General features: G+C 39.7%; 1 protein-coding gene across 1 annotated transcript in view; it reads right to left on the bottom strand.

The window, feature by feature from the left end:
* The window catches only part of LOC306735565 (CUB and sushi domain-containing protein 1-like), a gene marked incomplete at both ends in the record, with an annotated part of 394,295 nt that overhangs the window by 133,298 nt on the left and 237,026 nt on the right, over positions 1-23,971 (bottom strand). The window contains 3 exons of the mRNA XM_079217050.1: positions 4,102-4,214; positions 4,596-4,699; positions 21,658-21,779. Of these exons, the coding sequence (XP_079073176.1) occupies positions 4,102-4,214; positions 4,596-4,699; positions 21,658-21,779 (339 nt within the window). The remainder of the gene's footprint in view (positions 1-4,101; positions 4,215-4,595; positions 4,700-21,657; positions 21,780-23,971) is intronic.

Below are 23,971 nucleotides of genomic sequence, written 5' to 3' on the forward strand. Positions count from 1 at the left end.
GTGTGTGTGTGTGTGTGTGTGTGTGTGTGTGTGTGTGTGTGTGTGTGTGTGAGAGTGTGAGTGTGTCTCTCTGAATGAGTCTGCAGCCTGTACACAGATTTATTATGTTGTATAGACATAAAGGCCATACTTAAAATGTACGCAATGGCTACTTTCTAACAGGTTGACAAATCATATTAACTTGCCATTTGTGTTATCTTCGGGTCAAAATGACCCATCAACACACATACATATACACTCGTACACAGGTCATTTTGACCTGAAGACAACACAAGGTTAAAAGAAGTACTAGCAGCAAATTTAATGTGGCCATGTCGACCAGCAAAAAAAAAAAATATCAAAAATTACAAGTGTCCATTATTGACACTGTTGTGTTGAGAAACAAAATACAACATAAAGTATAAATGTATTTATATTGTTTCCTTTGTTACAGTTAATTGTCATGAGGGTAATTATTGTGTAATTAATCTTTAATTGTGAAAGGCAAAACAAATAGTGGAGGCACACAGGTAGATGCAAACACACTGATCCATGCATACTCGTTAAGAAACCAGCAGGAGGTACACATCAAAGAGAGCAGCACTGCTGTTTGTAACATTATATTACATACGACTGCTTCTCATACACACACATGTTGTTTCTTTCCTTGTTTCTTTATCTTTATCCCTCTATTTCGGCCTTTTCTTATTTCAAATTGTCCCTGCTCCTACTGTGCTCAATTTTCTTCTTATTGCTCCCGACCTCTCAATCTGATTCAATACACTGCATTCTGGCATGAGTGTCACTTTAGCAGTACTGCCAAACTGGCCTACAATCATATTCCATTCATTGTGTCACTTTCTTTTCTATCCCTTCTCCCCCTAATGGCAGTATCTTTTTTATCCACTGCTCTTCCCTCTCTCCCCTCCTTTAAAATTTGACATTCTACCAGACGTCTGTCATCTTGTAACACATGCTCCACCATGCTCCTGGATTCGCTCTGGGCAAATACATCTCAAGGTGAGCAATGTGTGTGTGTGTGTGTGTGTGTGTGTGTGTGTGTGTGTGTGTGTGTGTGTGTGTGTGTGTGTGTGTGTGTGTGTGTGTGTGTGTGTGTGTGCATGTGCTCTTCACTTTTACTATCTGTTGGGATGTAAGTACACCCACAAGAGTAGAATACTCAAAGTGGTAGGCGTGTGGGTGTGTGAGTGTGTGTGTGTGTGTGTGTGTGTGTGTGTGTGTGTGTGTGTGTGTGTGTGTGTGTGTGTGTGTGTGTGTGTGTGTGTGTGTGTGTGTGTGTGTGTGGGGCCTAGAGCTATCTGTCACACAGTTGACGGGTGTCAGGATGGATATCAACGATCTTGAGCCCCTGGTAAGTCTGTCATTACGGTGGTAGCAGTTTTCTTGCTCGCTATTTAGTCTTTTTTTAGTTTGTTCGTCTTTTCTATCATTATTTTCCTTTCCTTTCTTTCAAAGTTGAAAGAGAGTGCAGGGCATATATTTACAACTCAGTACGTTGAATGCTCTGTTGCTTTCTCTAAAAGTCATATATTATACTAAAAGTCATATATTATACAAAGAAATATACATAATTGAGAATAGAAAATAAAACAAAATACATGGAGGAACAATGTATTCAAATGTTACAAACACATTGACTTTTGAGACTTTTCAATTCATTTTTTGTGTGTTTTAGCCCAAACATACACTCTGTATTATTGTCAACCATGTTTCAAGGCAAACCTCATAATCACACAGGTTTAGATGTATTTCAAAACATTCCAGTCACATTTGGTTTCGGTTCATTTTGTTTCGGAGAACAAGAACTGCTTGATGTAGGAAATCAACAACAGTGAACAGGTTACATTCTGAAGTTGTTATGATCAAGTCAAGCAATTATCACATGTTAAAGAAGGTGCATGCAGGAGTTGTTAACTTTATTGGTTTAGCCAACTGCTTGTGCAAGTATCAGCAGTCAAGCAGCAATCATTGTAATGCAATGTACCTACCGAAGAATGTAATCTACTAGGTTACTATCTATCACCGAATGAGTTGTCACAAGAGGGATTAAGTCTTTGGCTCACTGATGGAAGCTTTTGCATTTGCAGTAGTATGAACGGACACTTTTAGGAAGTGAGAACCCACAAGTCACTTGTAATTATAGTTTATGGCCAAAAGTGCCATCAAGGAGAACAAAGCTGAGATCTTCGGGATTGTACCTTTAAGATATGTTAATTGTTTGTAATTTGAGGTTGACAATCACACCATCAAAGCCGAGTCAAGACAAGAGATCTTGTGATGGGATACCAACAGATACAACGCCAAATCAGGCCAGAGGTGTTAAGTTGGGAGGCCAAAGGCCTTTCCCCACTTCCTAATCCCCTTGTTTCAGTGCCCTTGCTTGGACCACACCCATCTTCGTCATCTTGGCCATCATTTGTTCACAAATAGACACACATATTAATAAAGTACTCAAACCGCTTGTGTCTCCAGGACCACATTTTGACACACACACACTTAAAAAGTGAAAACAATACGAGCCACCTGCTGTCACGGCTGGTAGTTAGGGTATTTGAATCTGCAGTAATGAAACAAGAATGGTATCCAGATGCACTATATTTTCATAAAGTAACAATTATACTTATGATATTATGGAGGGATCATCGAGACATTTAATCCAAATGTTCAGTCCTTTGATGAGTGAAAAAATAAAGTACATTATTTACATCGTTACTCTTTTCACAGCCAATTGCCATCAGCCTAAAAACTTGGCAGCAGCATTTCACTGAAAGCCTCAATTATCGTAATGGGCTGTGTGCGTTCATTATTTCTCTCTCTCTCGCTCTCTCTCTCTCTCTAAAATGCACACACACACACACACACACACACACACACACACACACACACACACACACACACACACACACACACACACAAACAGAGCTGCAGTGATTGACAAGTGTAACATGACAGCATTCAAAAGCAAGGAAGCGCCACACGTGTTGTGTTTTTCTGCAGGGCTGAAAACCTAAGGCTCTCAGGGGGTAACTCTGATCAAAGTGTGTAACATTGTGACATTATATGATGTGACAGCATCACATATATACATGCAAGGACACGCACACAAAACATACCGCAGGCGGTTGTTCAGTTATCCTGAGGAAAACTACAAGATCATCTAGAGGTTATTCTATCGAGAAGATCATCCAGAGGTTTTTAATCTTAGTTTATAATGTGTCAGTGCCTTGAACTATGTCATATAATTAAGGTGGGCCTTTATGTAAACCTAACAAAATCAAGGTCAACACCATCTTAGCTGAGCCAAGGGAACTTTGTAATATGATGTTCAACACCAACTGCTTACAGTTACAGTTGCATGCGGTTTCTGTGGCTGCACTCAGCTGATTCCCGGACAACACTGTCAGCAAAATCACTGAATCAGGCATAGCTAAGCAGAACCAGGAGCACAACCTTTACCCCTTTTACTCTCTCCTCCTCTCTCCTATTCCCTCAATTGCTCCTTGAGACAGTTTATTTCTTCTCACTCAATTTGTCTCCTTCTGTCCCACTTTGTCAATTTGTTGTTGTCCCTCTGTCTCTACGTTTATCAAATTACATCTCTCTACCTGTCTCACTCTTTGTCTCGAGTAAATTCAATTAAGTTTTGATCCGTTTACTTCAATGCGATTTAAAGAGCCACATTGGCATGGTGAAATGCAGTAGATAATCAAATAAATAAAATGCATTGTTCTAAATATCAAGTACTTAGAAGGACATTTATACTGTATATATTCCTCTCACCTTCACTCACTGTGACTGTCACCATCTGTATCGCTCTATCAGTGTTAGCTTTGGTGTAATATGAAAAATAACCAAGCAAAACGATCAGCTGATTATCTCGTAATTCAGTTATTACCTTCTTGCAATGGACAGCCTCACACACTCACATTTATACACAAGGACAGATAACAGCAGTTGTGTTTACAATTGAATCACTTCGTCAGCAACGCAATGACTTTCACACTCCATTATGTGAGCGTGTATATGTGTTTGTGTGTATGTATGTGAGTGTTTGTTTCAGAGACAGAGAGCAAGAAACATGTGGGTAGGAGAGGGCCATACCTTCAAAGACTGCCTTGAACCCTGCTGAGCCGATTGTATCGTCTGACTGCAGGTGTAGCCACATCTGATTGGACAAGCTAACGATGAGGTCAGGGACACTGGAACCGGTAAGTCTACACAGACACACAGACACACAGACACACAGACACACACACACACACACACACACACACACACACACACACACACACACACACACACACACACACACACACACACACACTTGTAATAAGCATTATTGGTTTATCACTTTCTCCTTTTGACTTTGAGGAGACTTTAATTATTTACAAATATAAAATAACAATAATTATTAGATGGACAAATACATGATGTTGTTAAGTGTACAAATAATTCATCAAAACAATGTAACTAACACAATACAGTACATAATGTGGACCTGCACTTCTCTCTCTGATTGCAACAATTAACGTGTCCTATGCTGTTGCATTTCATGACTACTGTATTATAGGTCAGAACACATGAGTATCACTTACACATAGAGTACCCTCCGAGTGTCTCCTATTTTCCCTCCATCACCCACAGTTAGTGTGTCATATCCTCTTTCCAGGTCAAACTCTTCAAAAGACAGCTTTATCACCTAGAAGAACAAGAGGGTAAAAAGCAGAAACAGTTATAAACAAAGACAATTAGGAAAGGTAAGAATACAGACAAATTAAAAAAGAAAGACAAAAAACAAACAAGATTTATTATAATTTCTGCAAGGATGGTCTTGTGCTTTATCATCCTTACAATTTCCAGCAATAGAAACAAATGCTAATATCACTGGGAAAAGTTAAAAGCTTAGTATTGAAGTGGGAGTTTCACAAACTGCCTCTTGGGCAAGTGCTATATGATGTTAGAAGCTGCATGTGAATAACAATAAATGAATAGTAACATTTTGTAAATAGAAAACACCATTTTTAAAAGACTGGCAGCCTCCCCCAAACTCTTGACCTTATGAGTCCCGGTATTAAGTCTGACTTCATGCCATGGAGTCATGTTTAATTACAGGAGAAAGGAAAAACACATTTTTGAGTAGAAAATAGGAAGAAAACATCTATCATGAATGATTATTAATTGAAGGAGCAAATATTTGGATGGAGGATGGAGCTGTGTTCACCTTATAGCAGGACATGTGGGAGGAAATATTCTGTTCTAAAACGTGTGAGCACTAATGATTAAACCAGCATGGGAGAAAGACACCCAGAGTTCTTGGCTGTGACTATCATCTTATTTAACGGAAGCTGCTATGCTAAAGGTAGAACAATTAATTGTTCAGTGACATTTTGGTGTTTCAAAATAATCCATCTTTAATGAATGGGAGCAGAGAGAAAGAACAACTCTGAAACAGAAAGCCCCCTTGCTTTTATTTGACAGCATCCTCCTTTACATTCACACAAATCACCTCTGGGAGCTACGCACCCAGCACCACAACATCTTGCTGTTGAACACATGGAAATTGGGTGTATAATGCCTAACTTGCAAACACGTTTCCGGTTGTAGCTGCATGCATATAGCTCTGGATCATCAATCTACTGTGCCTCTAAAATGCTGTAATACTGGTATTCTATTATTCGCTGCTTCTCAATTATTTACTAGCTGTAGATCATTTCCCTGACAGAATGGGAGATGGTAGGTTTCCCCTGTTAAGAAAAGATGCTGGTCTTAATCGGTGAGTTTCTGGTGTATTTTGGAACTAATATGAACCATGAACATGTGATGTTGCCAATGAGAATCCATCACATGGTTTATAACAGCACAGTGAAGAAAAACCTTACCGCAGGATGTAAAAAACAAATTCAACACGCCAGAATCAACTGTGCATGTCTAACCCTTTAGCCGTGCTTTGTCAAAATAAAAATAGCGAGCAAATGTTCAAATAATGTAAAATGATATGGAACCATCTGAGGGATTTTTTCTTTCATCTTTCTTTTCTTTGTTCTTACCGGTCACACCCCTGCACACTTTGTATTTAAACACTTGTGCCACTTAACATACACTTTAACTTAAACACACATGTCACTTTAACATACACTTACATTATATTAAAAAGAGGATAAAAAAACATGTTAACCATTCACATCAGCAACTTAAATTCAAGATCTAGCTCAATAAATAATAGAGTCAGACTTTTGGAAAGCACATTACACCCTGAATGTTGCACCCTCTGGCAATGCTTAGTCTTTTTAAAATAGCTTTTAAAATAATAATAATATAATGTGAGAAAGAGGTAAAACAGCATTGTGAGGTATTAATTCCTGGCTAACAATAAATCCCACGGAGCATTAATAAACCATAGCACTTTATTTGCTGATGAGGTTTTTGTATTATATTTCCCCTTCTTTAAAAAAAAAAAAACATTACTGTCACTGTCAAAATCTTCAGATTGTTTATTTTATTATTTTAAAGACATGTTAATTAAAGCATCAACAGTGCTCATCACGTCAACTACCCTGGTAATATGGGGGATAACGATCCACGATGGTGATTAATAATTTAAACATTTCAAACATAATATCAAACATTGAAATGCCAGCTTGGCAATTTCCTTATTCTTTGTCCCAGTTCTAACATAAATGTGTCCATTCTCAGCTTGTAAACTACAGTCCCAGGCACATTGTCGTTTGTTCTCAAGTTGCATTTATGTGGCTCTACTGGCTTAGCTGTTAATCAAAGATGTACACTCAGACTTTGAGACTTGAGGGGAACTACTTCTTTTTTCTTTTTTTTTTGATTTTCTTAAAAAAATACATTTCAAAATCTTAACTGTAGAGAGGATGACTATTTATGATTCACACAGTGCCGTAACGGAAACACATGAGGCCCCCCCCCCATATGTAAGGGATAATGTATTGTCCGGCGGTCATTATCCAAAGATAAATGAACAGGTATGTGAGCGAGTGTGTTTGTGCTCTTTTATTTTTCTAGACAGTCCTTGCCAATCATTTATTCCCGTAGTTCAGGCACTGTTTTGGCATGCAGATCTTCTCTCACCAAAAAGCCAACAGGGCTCACAATATACTCTGTCAATTTTGGGGGAGTAACACAGCCATTTGCAGTGTATCTTGGTTTCTTTTTTTGACACTCTATGATACAAATCTTGAGAAAAACATCTCCCCTTTTTATCTTTAGGATACGGACCTTCACATTTACATGGTCCCATGGAACTTTTTCATGTCAGCATCAGTAATATCCACCGGTAAATGTGCCCGGTCACCAGGGTAAAGTGTAGTATTAAAAGTTTCATCTGACTCTGTCACACGGCTACCCGAGGCCTCCTCACTGCTGCCTGGCTCCTCACTGCATCCTGGCTCTTCACTGCAGCCTGACTTCGCTGGACTTGCAGAAAACTTGGCGCACGCCTGGCTCTCCCTTATCCTCTGTCACAGAATATGATTTAAGTGTCAACGGTGAATGGGACTTTTATTTTGATGGCCACAGAGATAGGGAAGCAAAGGAAGTTTGGAACGTACACAAACCAGGCATCGTCCACATAGCAACAGTCAACTGTCAAATAGCAAACTGTGAAGACCCATTCCCCCGGTACTGGGGGAGCATCTCAAGATTAAGTTTTCAAATAGTCGTATGAACCACAAATGAGTGATAATACTTGTATTATTTTGTATCATTTTTTTCAGAATTTTCTTGTGAAGAAAATGTATATTTAAAAAAAATAAAACTTTTATAACATTTTTATCATAACTATGAACATCCAGCATGATCTAATTAAGAATGGCAAAAAAATGCTTTTCGAGCGGTTTCCGACATGTTCAAAATGTGTGCTTCAGACCCTTACCAAGGTCTCACATACTAATAACACCCCTTGTTAGAAAGAACAGAGCCTAAAGAACCCGAATATGTAATGAAACCACACAAAAACAAAGTGGCGGGGTCATTTGAAGGCTTTTCAGGGGAAAAACTGTGTAAATCGGTTAAAAAATGAAAAACGTCAAAGTTCTATAGGAAAACTACATTTCCCAGAAGCCAGCCTGGTTGCATTCTCTTCAGTAAACTGCGCATGTGCCGTCTGAGGTGGATCAAAGATCGTCCATTTGACAGGGGAAATGCTGGACCCAGAAATGTAAAATAAAAAAATCTCCGACGGTTGACGGAATTTAAAGTTACTTATAGGTGGCTGGTAAGAATCTAGATGGCGCCGTTCGACTCCTACATGCCCGCACGGTCACGGAGATGTGTTTATTATTGAAATCCGTTGTTTTAAAGGATAGTTACGAGCGATTTTGGGAAACTGCGGGGGGGGGGGGGGGGGGGGTTCGGGGGTAATCTCTACGGGCCTGGATTCACAGTATAAGATCAGGTGTTGTTGCTGCATGCAGTATGGGTGAAGTAGAGGTTGCTTATCGTCACCTGTAGAAACCATTATATGATTTGTGTTTTACCTGTCTGTTTGATTCACTCTGTTTTGATGACGCAATGACGTCAGGGGGCGTCAACATTATATATAGATGTCACCTAAGTGCAGTCAGGTGTGTTTTGTTTAGAGAGCGGAAGGGGAGATGACGGTGCATCTCTTTGGAGCAGTCTCATCCCCGAGCTGTGCCAATTTCGCCCTGAAGCGGACAGCTGACGATAACGAAGGAAAGTGTAGTACCGAAGTTCTCAACACCATTCGTCACAACTTTTATGTAGACGACTGTCTCAAATCTGTCCCAACCGAGACCCAAGCAATCTGTCTAGTGAAAGAGCTCAGATCCATATGCACCACAGGTGGATTTAAACTCACCAAATGGACCAGTAACAGTCGTGCAGTCCTTGCCTCTGTTCCGGCTGAAGAGGTCAAAGAGGTCAAAGATCTAGAACTCGACAAAGACAAACTGCCCATAGAAAGTGCTCTTGGCATGCGATGGGACATTGAATCAGACACGTTCTTCTTCTCGATCACTCCGAAACAACCATCAGTCACCCGCAGAAGCATTTTGTCTGTGTTGAACTCAGTATACGATCCTCTGGGGTTCATAGCACCGGTCATGTTGACAGAGAAAGGAATACTGCAGGACCTGTGCAAGCTAAATTATGGATGGGATGAATCAATACCAACTGCTTACACAGATAGATGGAAGGAGTATCTGAAAGATCTTAACCTGATTTCCAGCCTAAGAATCAGGAGATGCCTTAGGCCACCAGATTTTGAAGTTTCTAGAGCACAGATGCACCACTTCTGCGACGCCAGTGAGCGAGGTTACGGGACAGTCAGCTATTTGAAACTGACCAGTGTCAGTGGACTAGCTCACATGGTGTTTGTGATTGGAAAGGCAAGAGTTGCACCCTTAAAGGTGGTGACAATCCCAAGGCTGGAGCTTGCCAGTGCAGTCCTCGCTGCTAGGATAGACAGGATGCTGAGGAGAGAGCTTGAGTCAACCCTCGGAGACTCAGTGTTTTGGACCGACAGCACCGCCGTCTTAAAATACATCCAAAATGACGCCAGAAGGTTTCAAACCTACGTGGCTAACAGAGTGACCACTATTCGGGATCTGACACACAAATCCCAATGGCGCAACATAAAGACTGGACTCAACCCCGCAGACAATGCATCAAGAGGCATGAAAGCTGAGAAGTTCCTTCAAGAAGGACACTGGCTGAGAGGGCCAAACTTTCTGATGCAACTGGAAACAGACTGGCCAATGATCCAGGTACCACCCACACTGTCCGACGGTGACTCGGAGGTCAAGAAGGTGGCTCTGACTTTCACTACAAGTGCACTGCAGAATAGAAATCCACTGACTTGTTTTATCGAGCACTTCTCATCATGGGACAAATTGATTCGATCATCAGCCTGGCTCTTAAAAATCAAAGAAACTCTGAGAAAATTGAACTTAAAGAAAATGAGTGACCCAGCTAGGTCACAGATGTCTGTGGAGGATTTAGGCAAGGCCGAGCAATCACTCGTGTCCTATGTCCAACAACAATCCTTCCAAGATGAGGTGACCTCTCTACAAAAGGGCTTACCCATAAAAAGAAACAGTAGGATCTATAGACTAGATCCCATCCTCCAACATGGAATCCTGAGAGTTGGAGGCAGACTGAGTAAGCTGGCAATGCCGGAAGAAACCAAACATCCTGCCATTCTACCCAAAGACAACCACCTGTCAAAGATACTCCTACACCACACCCACACCTTGATGGGTCATTGTGGAAGAAATCAAATGATCGCAAAACTCAGAACAAAATACTGGGTTCTTAGAGCAAATTCAGCTGCGAGAAGGATCACACGGGATTGTGTACTCTGCAGGAGATGGCATGGCACAGCAATGACACAAAAAATGTCCGACCTACCTCTACACAGGATAACACCTGACTTGCCACCCTTTACCCATACTGGACTGGGCTACTTTGGTCCCATAGAAGTCAAGCGTGGCCGCGGCAAGGTGAAAAGGTATGGAACCTTGTTTACGTGTCTCGCATGCAGAGCCGTACACCTGGAGATGGCCTACTCAATGGATACAAGCTCCTGCATTTCTGCACTTCGACGATTTATCTGCAGACGAGGCCAAGTGAAGAAGATTGTTTCTGACAATGGTACAAATTTCGTTGGGACAGAACGGGAGCTTCGAGAAGCACTTACCCACCTTAACCTCAGCAAGATCCAGCATTCGATGGACGCTGAAGGTATCAAATGGACATTCAATCCACCCTATGGTCCTCATCGTGGAGGCGTGTGGGAGCGGCTCATCCGGATAATTAAAAAGATCCTCTACTCCATCACAAAGGAACAGACCCTGGATGACGAGAGTCTCCAAACAGCTCTTTGTGAAGTAGAGGCAATCATGAATGACGAGCCCATCACAGTCTTATCTCAGGATGTAAAAGATCCAGAACCTCTGACTCCTAACCACCTGCTTCTAATGAAGCGAATATAGACTCTTCCACCTGGATTCTTTGACAAAAGTGACACCTATTCCAGAAGAAGATGGAAACAGACCCAGTATATAGCTGATCTCTTCTGGAAACGCTGGACACGAGAGTACCGTCCATTGCTACAAGAGAGACAGAAATGGAATAAGATCAAAAAGAATCTAAAGCATGGAGACATAGTGCTGATCATCGATGAAAGCGCACCACGCAACTCCTGGCCCATGGGCAGAATCACGGAAATCTTCCCCGATAAAAGAGGACATGTACGTCGGGTCAAGATCAGGACACAAAATGGCACCTTAGAAAGACCCATCACAAAGCTGTGCCTTCTACAAGACATGACCTGATGAGACAGGTCTCTTTGCCCTTTTCTTATTTTGACCCCTGAAAGGACTTTAGCGAACCTTTTCTCTCTTCTTTCTTCTCTTTCCCTCAAGAACTTTTCATTGAACTTTTTGCTGAAACCTTTTTCCCAAAATGGACTATCGGAACTAAATGGATTACTTTTGGCATATTTTTGAAATTCTATGGACCATGACAATCTTGAATATTGTCACAAAGGACTCTTAGAATAGGCTTCTTATATGTAAATGTACAAATTGTCCTATACCGGTCAATTAGGGACCGGAGTGTAGAAGCCATTATATGATTTGTGTTTTACCTGTCTGTTTGATTGACTCTGTTTTGATGACGCACGCAATGACGTCAGGGGGCGTCAACGTTATATATAGATGTCACCTGAGTGCAGTCAGGTGTGTTTTGTTTAGAGAGCGGAAGGGGAACCTATTTTTAACCGCATGAAGACCGCATGAAAAACGCATGAATACCGCATTATGATAACGCATTAAGAGCACATTAAGATATCGACATATTGAAACGCATTTAGATACAAAGCGGGTTTTTTCTGTTCAAGAGAAGTTTTTATTTATTTTTCTGTTAAACAATAAAGGGATATGAAGTGACATTACGAAAATGCGCGTTATTTTACCGACCGCTCCTACGTCACCTTTCTAAAATAATGGCCCAAGTCATTTTTTGACAAAAAATATTTTCTTGCCCAAATCATCTCCTCATGATACTGGCCACCTCTGGTAAAATCGCCTACATCCTCAGTTGAACAGATCATGCGATTCTACCCCTGTAGTATAATGGCCTATGTCAAGAGTGTGACTTAAGCTATTTTATTTTGCAAAAAAGAAGTCAAAAGACAATCTGACTTAGGCAATTTTATAAGCTTTTTAATATGGCATTTTGAAGCTAGCAATTTAGTTAGCATTTTTGTCAATGAAAATCTCATAATATGAACATAATATTAGTAATCATAACATAACTTGACCGTTATTACAGTATGCCTGTTGTGCCGTGTCTAGAGGCAGCTTGTGCACCCCTATTAGATTGGTATTATTTTTTTGTGTTTTCTGAAAAACCTGAAAAAATGACTTAGGCCATTATTTTAGGAAGGTGATGTTATAGCTGCAGCTTGTGGTTATAAAGAAAAGGAGTGAAGCGGAACACAGTCAGAAACAGGCTATCTGGGCATGCACACACCATTTTGTGCCTGTGAGTATGTGTGTGTAGGAGGTAGTTTTCTCAGGTCTGTCTGTCTGAACAGCTGAAGCAGAAGGATGTTTAGGCATGCCTGTTTTGCCGTATGTGTGAGAACAGTTTAGCTCCGTTTCGGTGCCTATATATTTCCATCTTTATTTGTGTATGTGTGCGTCTAGACAGGCAAGGCAGAGACTTAAAGGAAGGAACTGAAGCGTTATCACTCTAAGGTCATTAGCAAGAAGCTCATTGCTGTTCAATAGATCCAAATAGGCACATTTAGAAAGACATTAGGAGCAGCCTGCAACCCCAAACTACATTAAACTAGCTTCTTTATTGATTTTATAAAACATAGATAGAAATAAAAAAAAAGAAAGGAAGGAAGCAACAATGAAAGGAGAACATGTGAGAAAGTGTAATCTACATCTTTGCCAATCTTCAACTGAAATGAACAATGTTGACAGTAAGCACACAATGTGCCTTCAGTTTGATGGCTGCAGTACAGGTCTGTATATATTCTTTTGAACCCGTCCCATTATTGAGATCCTGCAGTACTCATAAGAGAGTTTCTAGTGTTCAAATTTGGGCTGTTCAAGAAAAATCTGTGTTTCAGTTTAAAGGCATGGTAATGGTATCACTTTGAGGTCATTCGTAAGCAGCTGAGCAGCAAAGAGCAGCTCAATAGGCCATTCAAACATTGTTAAGAGCACTGTGCAATCCAAACCTACAGTGTAATACCTTCACTCAGTTAGCCAGGAAAGTTGTACTGTTGTGAATTGTAGGGACTCCTCAGGGCACGATCACAGCTGAGAAGCTGATAGTAATCGTCCTACTACTCTGAGCCTAAATACATAGAGGATATGAGTTTGCCTCTCAAGTCAAACAATCTGACACATACTTTAGCTGGTCAGTCAACAGAGGCTTATAAACATTACACGCAGTACTCATTCAGCTATCTACAGCAGAACAATAATGGGTAGTATGCCTACAAAGAGATGCCCGCTCCATTGCCCTGGAAAAAATCTTGAAACTGAAAAACTATACAATGTCTGCAGATCTTGATTCTTGCCCTCGCCATTATGGCCTCATGTCAGAGTGGTGCAAGAGAACACAGCCATAATTGGGTGGAATAGTTCTTAAATTCCCTTGCTAAGCTCCAGCCGCATCAGTGGGAAGAAATATCACATAAGTATGAACCCATATACCTACATAACTTACTTTCTTTCTATCCATCTATCTAAAACAATCAAGTTAAAAAAAAACAATCACGGAATAATGTATTTTCTACTTCACTGCAGCTTTAGCTACAGACAGGCTGATAAAGGTTCATCATCCTGCTCAAGAGCACTTCAGCATGTCAGATGCTTCTCTGCAGGGTTATTTAGAATAGGGATCTCCTGCCAGAAGGCCTTCTCCCTACCATACATACTATGCTGTTGTGCAGCCCTAAGTTAAGATTTGATTTGGGACCCTTTAAAATGTCAACACTCTGCGCACATCTAATGAATTACGTTCAGTCAGCCATTTCACCTACATAATAAGCTTGGGTGACCCCTTGCAAGGGTAGTGCACATTGAGAGGTATTTCACTTCAATGTGGGTGGCAGTAACGCCTGCCTCCTTATTACCGTCGCACCCAACAAAACAAACAGTCTATTTTCCTCACATCAATATCTTTACTTAGGACTTGATCGGCCTCTCAGCTGACCCACTGTAAATATAGCAATTATTGCAAAACAAAATATATCTTATATATCTTGATATATAAATTGATATATATATATATATATATATATATATATATATATATATATATATATATATATATATATATATATATATATATATATATCTGTATTTTATCTCAAGATGAGGAATTTACCAAGTACAGCTTTTGAAGACAATGCATTTGTACATTATTTCTTAAAAAAATGGCACACTTACAAATTGACTTACTTGAATCAGAAGTTTGAAGGGATCATGTGTAAGAATATACGTATGCAGGAGGAATACAATTCACTCAACACACAGGCCCACAAGGACAGAAGTTACATAGTAAAATCTTTTGTAGATCGCACCCCCAACTAACATGACATGTAACATAATTTAGACAGTAAAGTACCAAGAACTTATACGACGGAACATCAGTAAACTGCACATCACTGATGAAAACCAATTTGGATGGTCTAACACTGGCGATGCTGGACTGACAAGTGAAGCAACCTCTTGTAAATCCTGCTGGTTTTGTTCAATTTCAGTGATATACAGGGTATATACAGGCCTGATGGTATTTAGGCTAAAGTGAAATGTTTAGTTTTTTACATAAATGTGTCCAATGAAGCTGAAATGCATTTCTACTACCCTCTGACAAAATAAATTGTCGAGAAAAAGTGTAAACTATGTACTAAGGTGACCCCTTGTCAGACGTAGTGCATACATGGAACAGGTGTGCTGAAAGCAGAGTGCATTCCCTTGCTGAGATTGTGCAGCTATGTTGAGCCAGCGGCGAGCTGCCACAATGGAAGTTGGGGGCATTCTTACCATTAGATTACTTTTAGTCTTTCAGCTAAATAAACAAGTAGACAACCACCTGAACCTGTATGAGGACACCATCCACAAAATATGCTTCATACCTGGGAGAGCTCAGTTAAGATCAGTTACAAAAAACAAACTGCTTGTAATAAAGAATTTATCAGATTACTCTTAATATAATTTTTTTTCTAAACTTGATTTCATAGGGAGCATCTGATTGATAATATAATTGAAATCTTAGAAGCACTTTTTCTGCTCATAGCAACTCAAGAGAGCGTTTTAAATCATCTTTACAGTGCACTGGATCTTGCAACTACAGTGAATTTTACGATGCATACGCACCGTGCAGCCGGGCAACAAGGGACAAACATAGCAGCAGGATGCATACCAAGTCGCTATTTGTGGATTCTCATCCAAACAATTGATTTAGATCAGCAGTGTAGAGCCTCTGCAATATGGTTAACCAGCACACAGAGGTAACTGCTGCAGCTGAATGTGCATAGAGGTCCAATTCCAATGCAACAGACCAATGTAGTCCACTAGGCCAGAGTTTACTCTTTTAGCTGTAGGGTCAACTTATTAGCTTAAACTGTTATTCCTTAGGTAATACAATGTTTCAGGATTTTTGTCTGTTTTAGTACTTGTTATGTGGGTGGTGCCCATGGTCTATTGTAAGGATCTCTGCTCTCTGTGTGTAAAGGCCTTCAGCATCCATTCATTGCTTTTCTTTATAGTTTTTTGGGGTCTTGAGGGCCAGAATCAGTCCCACGATGCACTGACCAGAGGGCAGATTGTGACCTAGACCGATGGCCAGGCAATCACAGGGCTAACGTAGATAGGCAATCACCCATTAACAGTCTACCTGACCTGAATGTCTTTGATCTGTGTGACAAAAAAACAAGGAGGAATGATTAAATTCCTTGAGATCTGGCCACAAGAGATACATTTTCTTAGGAGGTAATGTGTCCTTACAGCTGCACTATTATAAACATGGTTTTGATACACAGCAGAGAGTGCAACATTTGTGTTGATTACTGCATCTTGGGTTTATATGTCAATATTTTTTATCTTGGTTGTTATGTAGCAGTGTTGTTATATGCTCTGAGAAGTGAGTTTCAATGTGGGACAAATAAAGTACCAGCAATTTAAAAATAGACTTCCAAGGATGCTACCCTCTTGGATATACCCTCAAAGTATCCAGATATGCCATGTTTATGTGTTGCAGTCCTGCCCCGAGGTGACTTCTGTTTTAAGGGGTAAGAAAGCAAACGGTTGCTGTCTGGTAAAATAACTCCCTTGTTGAGTTGTTACAGCACCTTTGAGTGCTGTTGACCTGTGGGCTGGACAGTTTAGGAAAATAAAATGCATACAATGCTTTAGCAACAGCTGTGTGACAGCTCTGTGGAAACCGCATTATACAGTGTTGATACAGCCGAAAACTAGCTGGCAACAGCAGACTGTGGGTTGAGAAATGTCTTTTGACATGTTAGCAGATGCCTTATTCCATAATATTTGACATTACCACAATACATATCATTTGAATTCATGAGGCCAGTGCACAACACTACAAAAGTGTGACCGTGGGACGTCCATGCATCACTATGGACAGCCTCCTTTGGTAGAAAAGTGCAATGTTCAGGAGTGAGAGTCAAAGAAAGAGCTCATACGATGAATTATGGTCTGTCAGACTGCCAAATTACAGTCAAAAGACATAATTGCAAAAGGCCTTGACTTGAGATAATGTGCTAATTAGGCAGCTACTGGTGACTGTCTTTCCATTATAATGGACACTGAGCATTATTTACTATGCACTTTACTGATTTTTCTCAGTCTACGTCAGCGGTGCCCACACTTTTTTGGCTCGCAAGCTACTTTTAAAATGACCAAGTCAAAAAGATCTACCTACATTCATAATGGTAAATACCTATTTACATATATATAGCATTATTAATGTATAAATATATACTTTATATTTACAATATTGGCGTACCTTGCATAACTGCATGAACCCTTATGACACAATACAATTCTGTACATTTTTGGTCATTACATTTTACTCTGATGACTTCACTGAATGGAACCAGCAGGGTTGCATTGTCCGGACAGTAGCTGCTGGTAGCCAGCCTCAGGCAGATCAAATGTTCATCAGTCATGGTGGAACGGTGTTTGGACTTAATATTTTTATAATATTATTATACAGTCGGCCTTCTCCAGATGCGCACAGAACAGCGGTCTTTGACGAGCTCTCGCTCGAATAGAACAGGCGATCTTCGTTGCCACATCCATGATCTCTTTCATGTTTAGCATTGTAGCGCATAATGCTTGTTAATTAAGAAAGTCTTCCCTGCACTTGGCAATAAATCCATTCAAGCTGCCAACCATTGCGGGCGCACTGTCCGTGGTGATTGACAATAATAGGTTCGTTGGAGATGAGCCAGTTCTGTGCAGAATTAATTGCCGGCGATCGGCGCGCAATGCATGCTGGTGGAATTTGTGTGCGATTTCAGAGCCAGGCGCCGCAGTAGCTCTCCACCGACTGCGTAGCCCAGTGCATGATGGGAAACACCTGGCTGTCGCCACATCAGAGAGCTGATTGGCTCTTAGATTTGACAGCAAACACCACGTGTTGTAGAAAATCCTTATTTTATGTGTAGTTGTAATACTTAACGCTCGATTGTTGACTATTAGGCTCATGTTTAATCTAAAAACATATCTTGTGTGGTTGATAATACAAAATCTTATTTCTGCAACACATATCAAAACCAGTAGTCATGTATTTCACAGGCAGACATAAAAAGAACAAAGCATGCAGCTACACAAACATTTCTAACTACATGAAGCCTAAAGTTCGGAACTAACAGGAAGTCATTTTTCCTGTGACTTCCTGTGTATACTTTGAAGTCAGCTGAAAACTGTCAGACTTGACCGCAGTTTTTTGACTGGATGAAAGCACTCCTTAAAACCAGCTGCACTGAAAGCAGCACTGCAGGCTGGAAGCAGAGCAACAAAGGAAGACAGGACCTGTGCAATGAGGAAATAAGCTAATAGGGAAGAAAAAACATATAATACATGTAGTGTATTTGTGAAAAACAATTAAATTATAAAATAGCTATAACTTTGTGATTCTGTTTAGGCCAGCAGAGAAGGCTTAGCTGGCCCTGACGGCCCACCACTGGTAGAATGAGATTGGACTTTAACATATTCTGGCCTCAATTTCTGTATCAAGTAAAATTTAACAAAATCTGATAGAATGTCATAGAATGTGTCCTGCCAAAACTAAAGTGATGATGCTGATCCATGCATGAAAATGACCCAACATCCAATACTATAATAGCACACTGGCACACACCCACACACACTAATATGAATTAATTAGGAAAAAGACAGCAATGATTAGAGACCTAATGGGCGTGTGTGACGATGCGTTTAAGGGTGGATGTGTGTGAGCAGTCAGGCATGGTTCAGACTCGAACAAAATAATTATCCGTTTCATACTGATGAATCAAATGACTGACACATACAGAAACACACACATAGAGACATAAACACACTGCTAAGTCCTTTTTTCTTCTGCGTAGACACATTTTCCTGTCAACATATTTTTCAAAAACCTCTGGCAGTTAGCAATTAAGTTGGCAGAAAGAAAACACACAGTCGATATTCATAACACATACAACCAGGTACCCGTTTGCAAACTTACAAAATAATAACACAGGCACACACACAAATAAAAGCTTGCAGATTTTTCTGACAGGCTGTCAGACCATTACAAACCATATTGATTGTGCTGCTTTTATTCAGAACTTAGAATGACAACAGACTCACAAGCAGCCAGCGCTACTTATTGGCTATTGAAACTTGTGTAAACCTACACAAAGAAGAAAAGAAAAAGGCACCCACACTTCAATAAAAACACTTGTTATTAATGGAAGAAGTCATCTGGAATAATAGTCAGTCAGAGGCTGAGCGATAGAGAGAGGCAATACAGAAGGGGATGAGAGGAGACAAAGAGCCTGAGATGGTATCCAAGAAAAATAAAGTTATAGAAATATAATTTATGGTTATTAATCTTAACCATTTATCTTGCAAGTAACCATATATGGTAATTTTCAGTGCCCGACAAAGGGCTAATTCATGCCTATTTACTCTGTTGAAATACCATGGCCGCTCCCTGAAACTTTCTGCAGTAATTGTCCACAAAAAAACTTAAAGTAATATTTATTTATCTGGAACTTACACTTAAGATTCTAAGTGATGTGTTTAATAATATGTCTCATTCCCTGAAAATGAATTAAAGATTGATGATCCAGGAGGTATACTCTTTAATTTAGGATAAAGGAGGTTAACACAACCAAGTTATATAAATACTAATAAAGTTTAAATAATGATAAATAATACTGTGCAAGTCAGTGTTTTTGGTTGTCGACTTCTCAGTAAAGAGAGGAAGCTGCCATGTAGGTGCTGTTTTTGAAGTACACTCAGCTTTTACACAACTCACTGTAATTGTTATCCTACTACATGCCACCTGGTACTTACGCATTTTCCAAAAAAGAAATCCATCAATGTACATTTTTATAGACCTTTGTAGCCATTTTTCTTACAATACAAAAGAATCTCTCTTTGAACCGACTAACACTGTGCAGAACTTTGTCCCGATCTTGGTCTTGGTATCACAGTTCAGCGCCACACCCTCCTCACTCTGTTTGTCAGCGACTCCCTCCAGCTCCACTCCTCCGCCTGCCTGTTTCCGGAGATTCCATTAAAAGGTCAAAGATCCCTAGAGTCACGTGTGTTGCTTTTGGGTCTAGTTACGACCCTGTTACACTTGGAAAATTAACACACAAAAAAATAAAAATCTAAAAGATAGATAAAATCTTATTTAAAATTGTCACTGGACAAAACCGACTACAAGTACCGTGCTTACGCTCAGTGATTTAAAAAAAAAAAAAAAAGCCATGCAGAAAGGCAGATTGAAATGTGTAGTGTAAGTTAACTCAACACGCAAAATCAATAAACCGCCCAGTGTCTGCCTGATAGAGGCCATGCAGCTTAGGAGCACACATGCGTAGCATCATGCCATGCTGGATCATTCCATTAAGTGGTGGAATAAGGAGGATTTCACATTATGTATTCAATTTTAATTTTAAGAGCGGGAAACTAGAAAAGCTAAACAATTATTCAGCACATGAGTATATTGTATACAGTGCACTGATCTCTCAGTATAGCAGACAGATTGGACTTTATTATTAATATGTCATTCATTTTGAACCTATTCTATTATTTTCTATTCTACTACAGTATAGTCTATTACTGTCTTTATCCCGTTGTTTGCCTCTGTCCTTGTCTCTCCCTCGGTGTATTTAGATAGTGACATTCTGCAAATGCCAGCACCTGTAGTAGCCGATAATCTGTCATTATAGTACATTCTTAAAGTGCTCTCAAACCTCAAGCATGCACGCATTCACGCAGGCAGGCAGTACACACAACAGATGAGACATTCCATCTGTCCAAAGATGGAACTACTTAAATCCATTATACTCTATTGTTTTGGATTCTATTTTAAATTCCAAGACGTACACACACGACTTGTCATCTGACACCAAGCACAACCACCAGTAATATGTGGCACATGTGGCATTATTAAACTTGTTTTACTTTAAGAGGCTTAATAAAGGATAAATGTCTGCAAAGTTCTGTAAAAATAAAAATACATTAGTCTCATGGATAAGTGAAACTTTGTCATACAGTAGCTATTTGTTGTCATGGCTCTCTATCAAGGTCAGAAAGAGTCTCACCCCTTTTTAATTCTTTACTCAATTATATCTTATTATTTCTCCATCCTCAGAATTGAGTAGACTCCATTTCCATCCACCTTTGGAGAAAACTTCAATGACATATCAAGGACCTGCTTGGACATTCAGTCTTTTTTTCATTTCTCTCTTCCTAGATCTCACTTTTGCATTGTGAAGTTGCGAGCTGAACATTCTTTCTTTTGAACATTTTTTCTCCTCTAAACTTTCCCTTTTTCTTCTCCACTGTAGTTTTCTATGATCTCAGTGCCATCTTGATCTATTTTTGCTCTTCCCTCTCACCATCTTTAAACTTAACATTTTAGACAAATCAAAGAGAGAGCAGAGTAGATGAGGGAGAGAGAAGTAGAGAAAAAAGAAGAGGAAATGAGAGGCTAGCAGAAGGAAAGAATGGAGAGCTGAGGGTACAGGAGCTGGGAAAGGGGAGAAGACAGTGAAGACAATGACGAAGATAAAAAATACCACAAAAGATTATACAGATTAAGATACCTGAGATGTTGTACTGCAGGGATATGATTTTTTTCAGTTCTATACAACAATGGCTCAACAACAAAGTTGCATTCACAATATTGGGGAGGTGTGGTGACCATGAGCTCAACAATATGAGGCAAATTCAGTCATCAAGCAGGAAAACCAAAAAGAAGTCTAAAACAACATCCATTCAACACTGGACCACAAAAGACAATATTTGCGGTATTTTTTGCGGTATTTTTTGCCTCTCCTGTCACTCTCAATTACAACCAGTATATTGAATATTATTGACCAATGTGAAGGTAAAATAATGAATATAAGCTCACCTTCCCAGACTCCATTGCAGTGATGACCCACACACAGTGTGCATTGTTCTCATATTGAACCGGGTAGTTCGGAGAAGTTATGACCCCTTTGGGCCCCCTTAGATTGCTGCCACATGTACGAGCTAGAGAGGAAGAAAGCACAAGAGAGAGACAGAGCGACAGAGTTTTAAAGAAGATTTATGGAGTAATCAAAGTTATGCCCTCAGATTGCAAATGTCTCCTCAAAGAGAAACCACAGAGAGAGGATGTGGCAGTGAGAGAGGAATTAGGGTGCAATACAACCAAAACTGAAACTGACATATCTTAAATTATCCATGAAACCCTTAAATCAAAAACTTAAAAAATTCCCCACAATTAAATCATTCACAGCCCCTTTCAAAGTTTTCCTTTTGCAGGTATTTCACAGGTGTTTTTCACAAACACTACTTGCTAGTGAGATTAAACTGATTACTTACTTACTTACTTATTCTACTTCTCCACTTGGCTACTTACATCGAATTTTTACTTGAATTTCTTTTTTACAGATCATTAGTAAAACATGGGTTTTGAAGCCTTTCATTGATCATTCACATCAGTCAATACAAAATAAAACAATTCTCTCTAGGAGTGGGCTATTACCATTTATCAAGCGCATCTTCATCATCAAATGTGTTTCCATGATTGTGTTAATCATCCCCGTTACTTAAATTAGCGATACAAAATATAGTTTTTACTTCATTGTCTAAAACACTGAAAGTGAAGGTGAATGTTTTACCTGATACAGTGTGCACACACAACGTGGGTAGTTATAGTGCAAAATATGTTATGACATCAAGAGTGAAAGTGATAAAACACCAGAAATACAAAAACAAAACAATGGTTGTTCAAATAAAGCAACTTTCTATGTACAAAAAGAGCACTTGAATTTGAAATATTGTGACGAGGTAAAAAAGAAAGAACCACTTGTTGTATATTCATGCTGCAGTTTGAGGAAAGGAACATAATGTGTTCTAGAAAATGGATTCAATTACCAAAAAGGGTATATAATTAGCTCCACAATGCTACTGTCTACAGGAGTGCTGCCTTTCAGAAACCTTTCGCATCGGATACAAACATAAAAATGCATAACTTGGTATAAGTACAAAACGTACAGCCTTGTGCAATGGAGAAAAAAAGTACTTTGGGCTGTGGTGTGAAGACAATTTCTTTCATCCGGTTTCCCTATACATCCACATGCATGTGTGTTGGACAACTGAAAGACCACATTAACATTTTGGAAGGTCACAATAAGGCCCAAAAAATAGTGAACAGTAAGTTCAAGAACAATGAACCAGGAAAGATGATGGTCTAATAATATCCCCAAAACTACTCAATATTTTTAATGACAATCCGGGGGAGCCTGAAGCTGTTTCGATGGCTAGGACTGATCAAAGGGACTGGGGATCCCCACAATCCCTTGGATGTAAAGTTGGGGGTCAAAGTACAGCTGTTCGGCTATTTCACAATAGAAAAACAGTTCTTTTTATTACATTAAATTGTCCAGGTAAAAATTGGTATTTTCAAAACATTTGCCCCAAACTCTACTGCTAAAACGTTCAGTATTGCTCCCAAAGAGCCTGCAGATCTCCATTATGAAAAACATTTTTCATAATATCTTTCCAAATGCTCTATTTGATCCATATTGATTTTGTCCTACTCCAAGTGTACCTCAAAATCACCCATGTGTTATTGCCAGAGATATTTGGCAAAAGTCAAAAAGTACAGTAATATTAAATGGTTAGTTTTGGTCAACAAGCACTGTCCCCATTGCAGAGGAAGTTTTATCTGGTCATATATTTGCCCTTTCAACTAATCACAATTAGTTAGCTGGAGGCGATCACTGCCATTAGACGGAGAGAAGGGCAAAGACATAGAGGCAATAGACAAGAAAGGACATAAAAACAATACTGAATAATAGCGAGGGTGAGGAGTTAGTGAGAGATGGGCAGGTTTGCAAAAGACACAACAGACAGGTTAAGAGACAAAGTGGCAAGATTTGAGGGGAGAGGTTAGAAAGAGACAGTAAAAAAACTGAGAGGGTGAAAGATAATAATCTGAGAAAGGGAAAAAAAAAATTGAAGGAGGAAGGGCAAGAGGCAAACAAGATTCAGAGGCACTGAAAATACCAAAAGAGAGAGGGAGAGAGAGAAGGACCTCAGATGACTGATCTGCCTGTTAATTAGAAAAGAGAGACGAAACACACTGTGATACACACAGGTACACACACACACACACGCACGCACGCACGCACGCACGCACGCACACGGACACACGCACACGGACACACACACAACGA

The sequence above is a fragment of the Taurulus bubalis genome (assembly GCF_910589615.1).
Source record: "Taurulus bubalis genome assembly, chromosome: 4".
NCBI classification, from domain to species: domain Eukaryota; kingdom Metazoa; phylum Chordata; class Actinopteri; order Perciformes; family Cottidae; genus Taurulus; species Taurulus bubalis.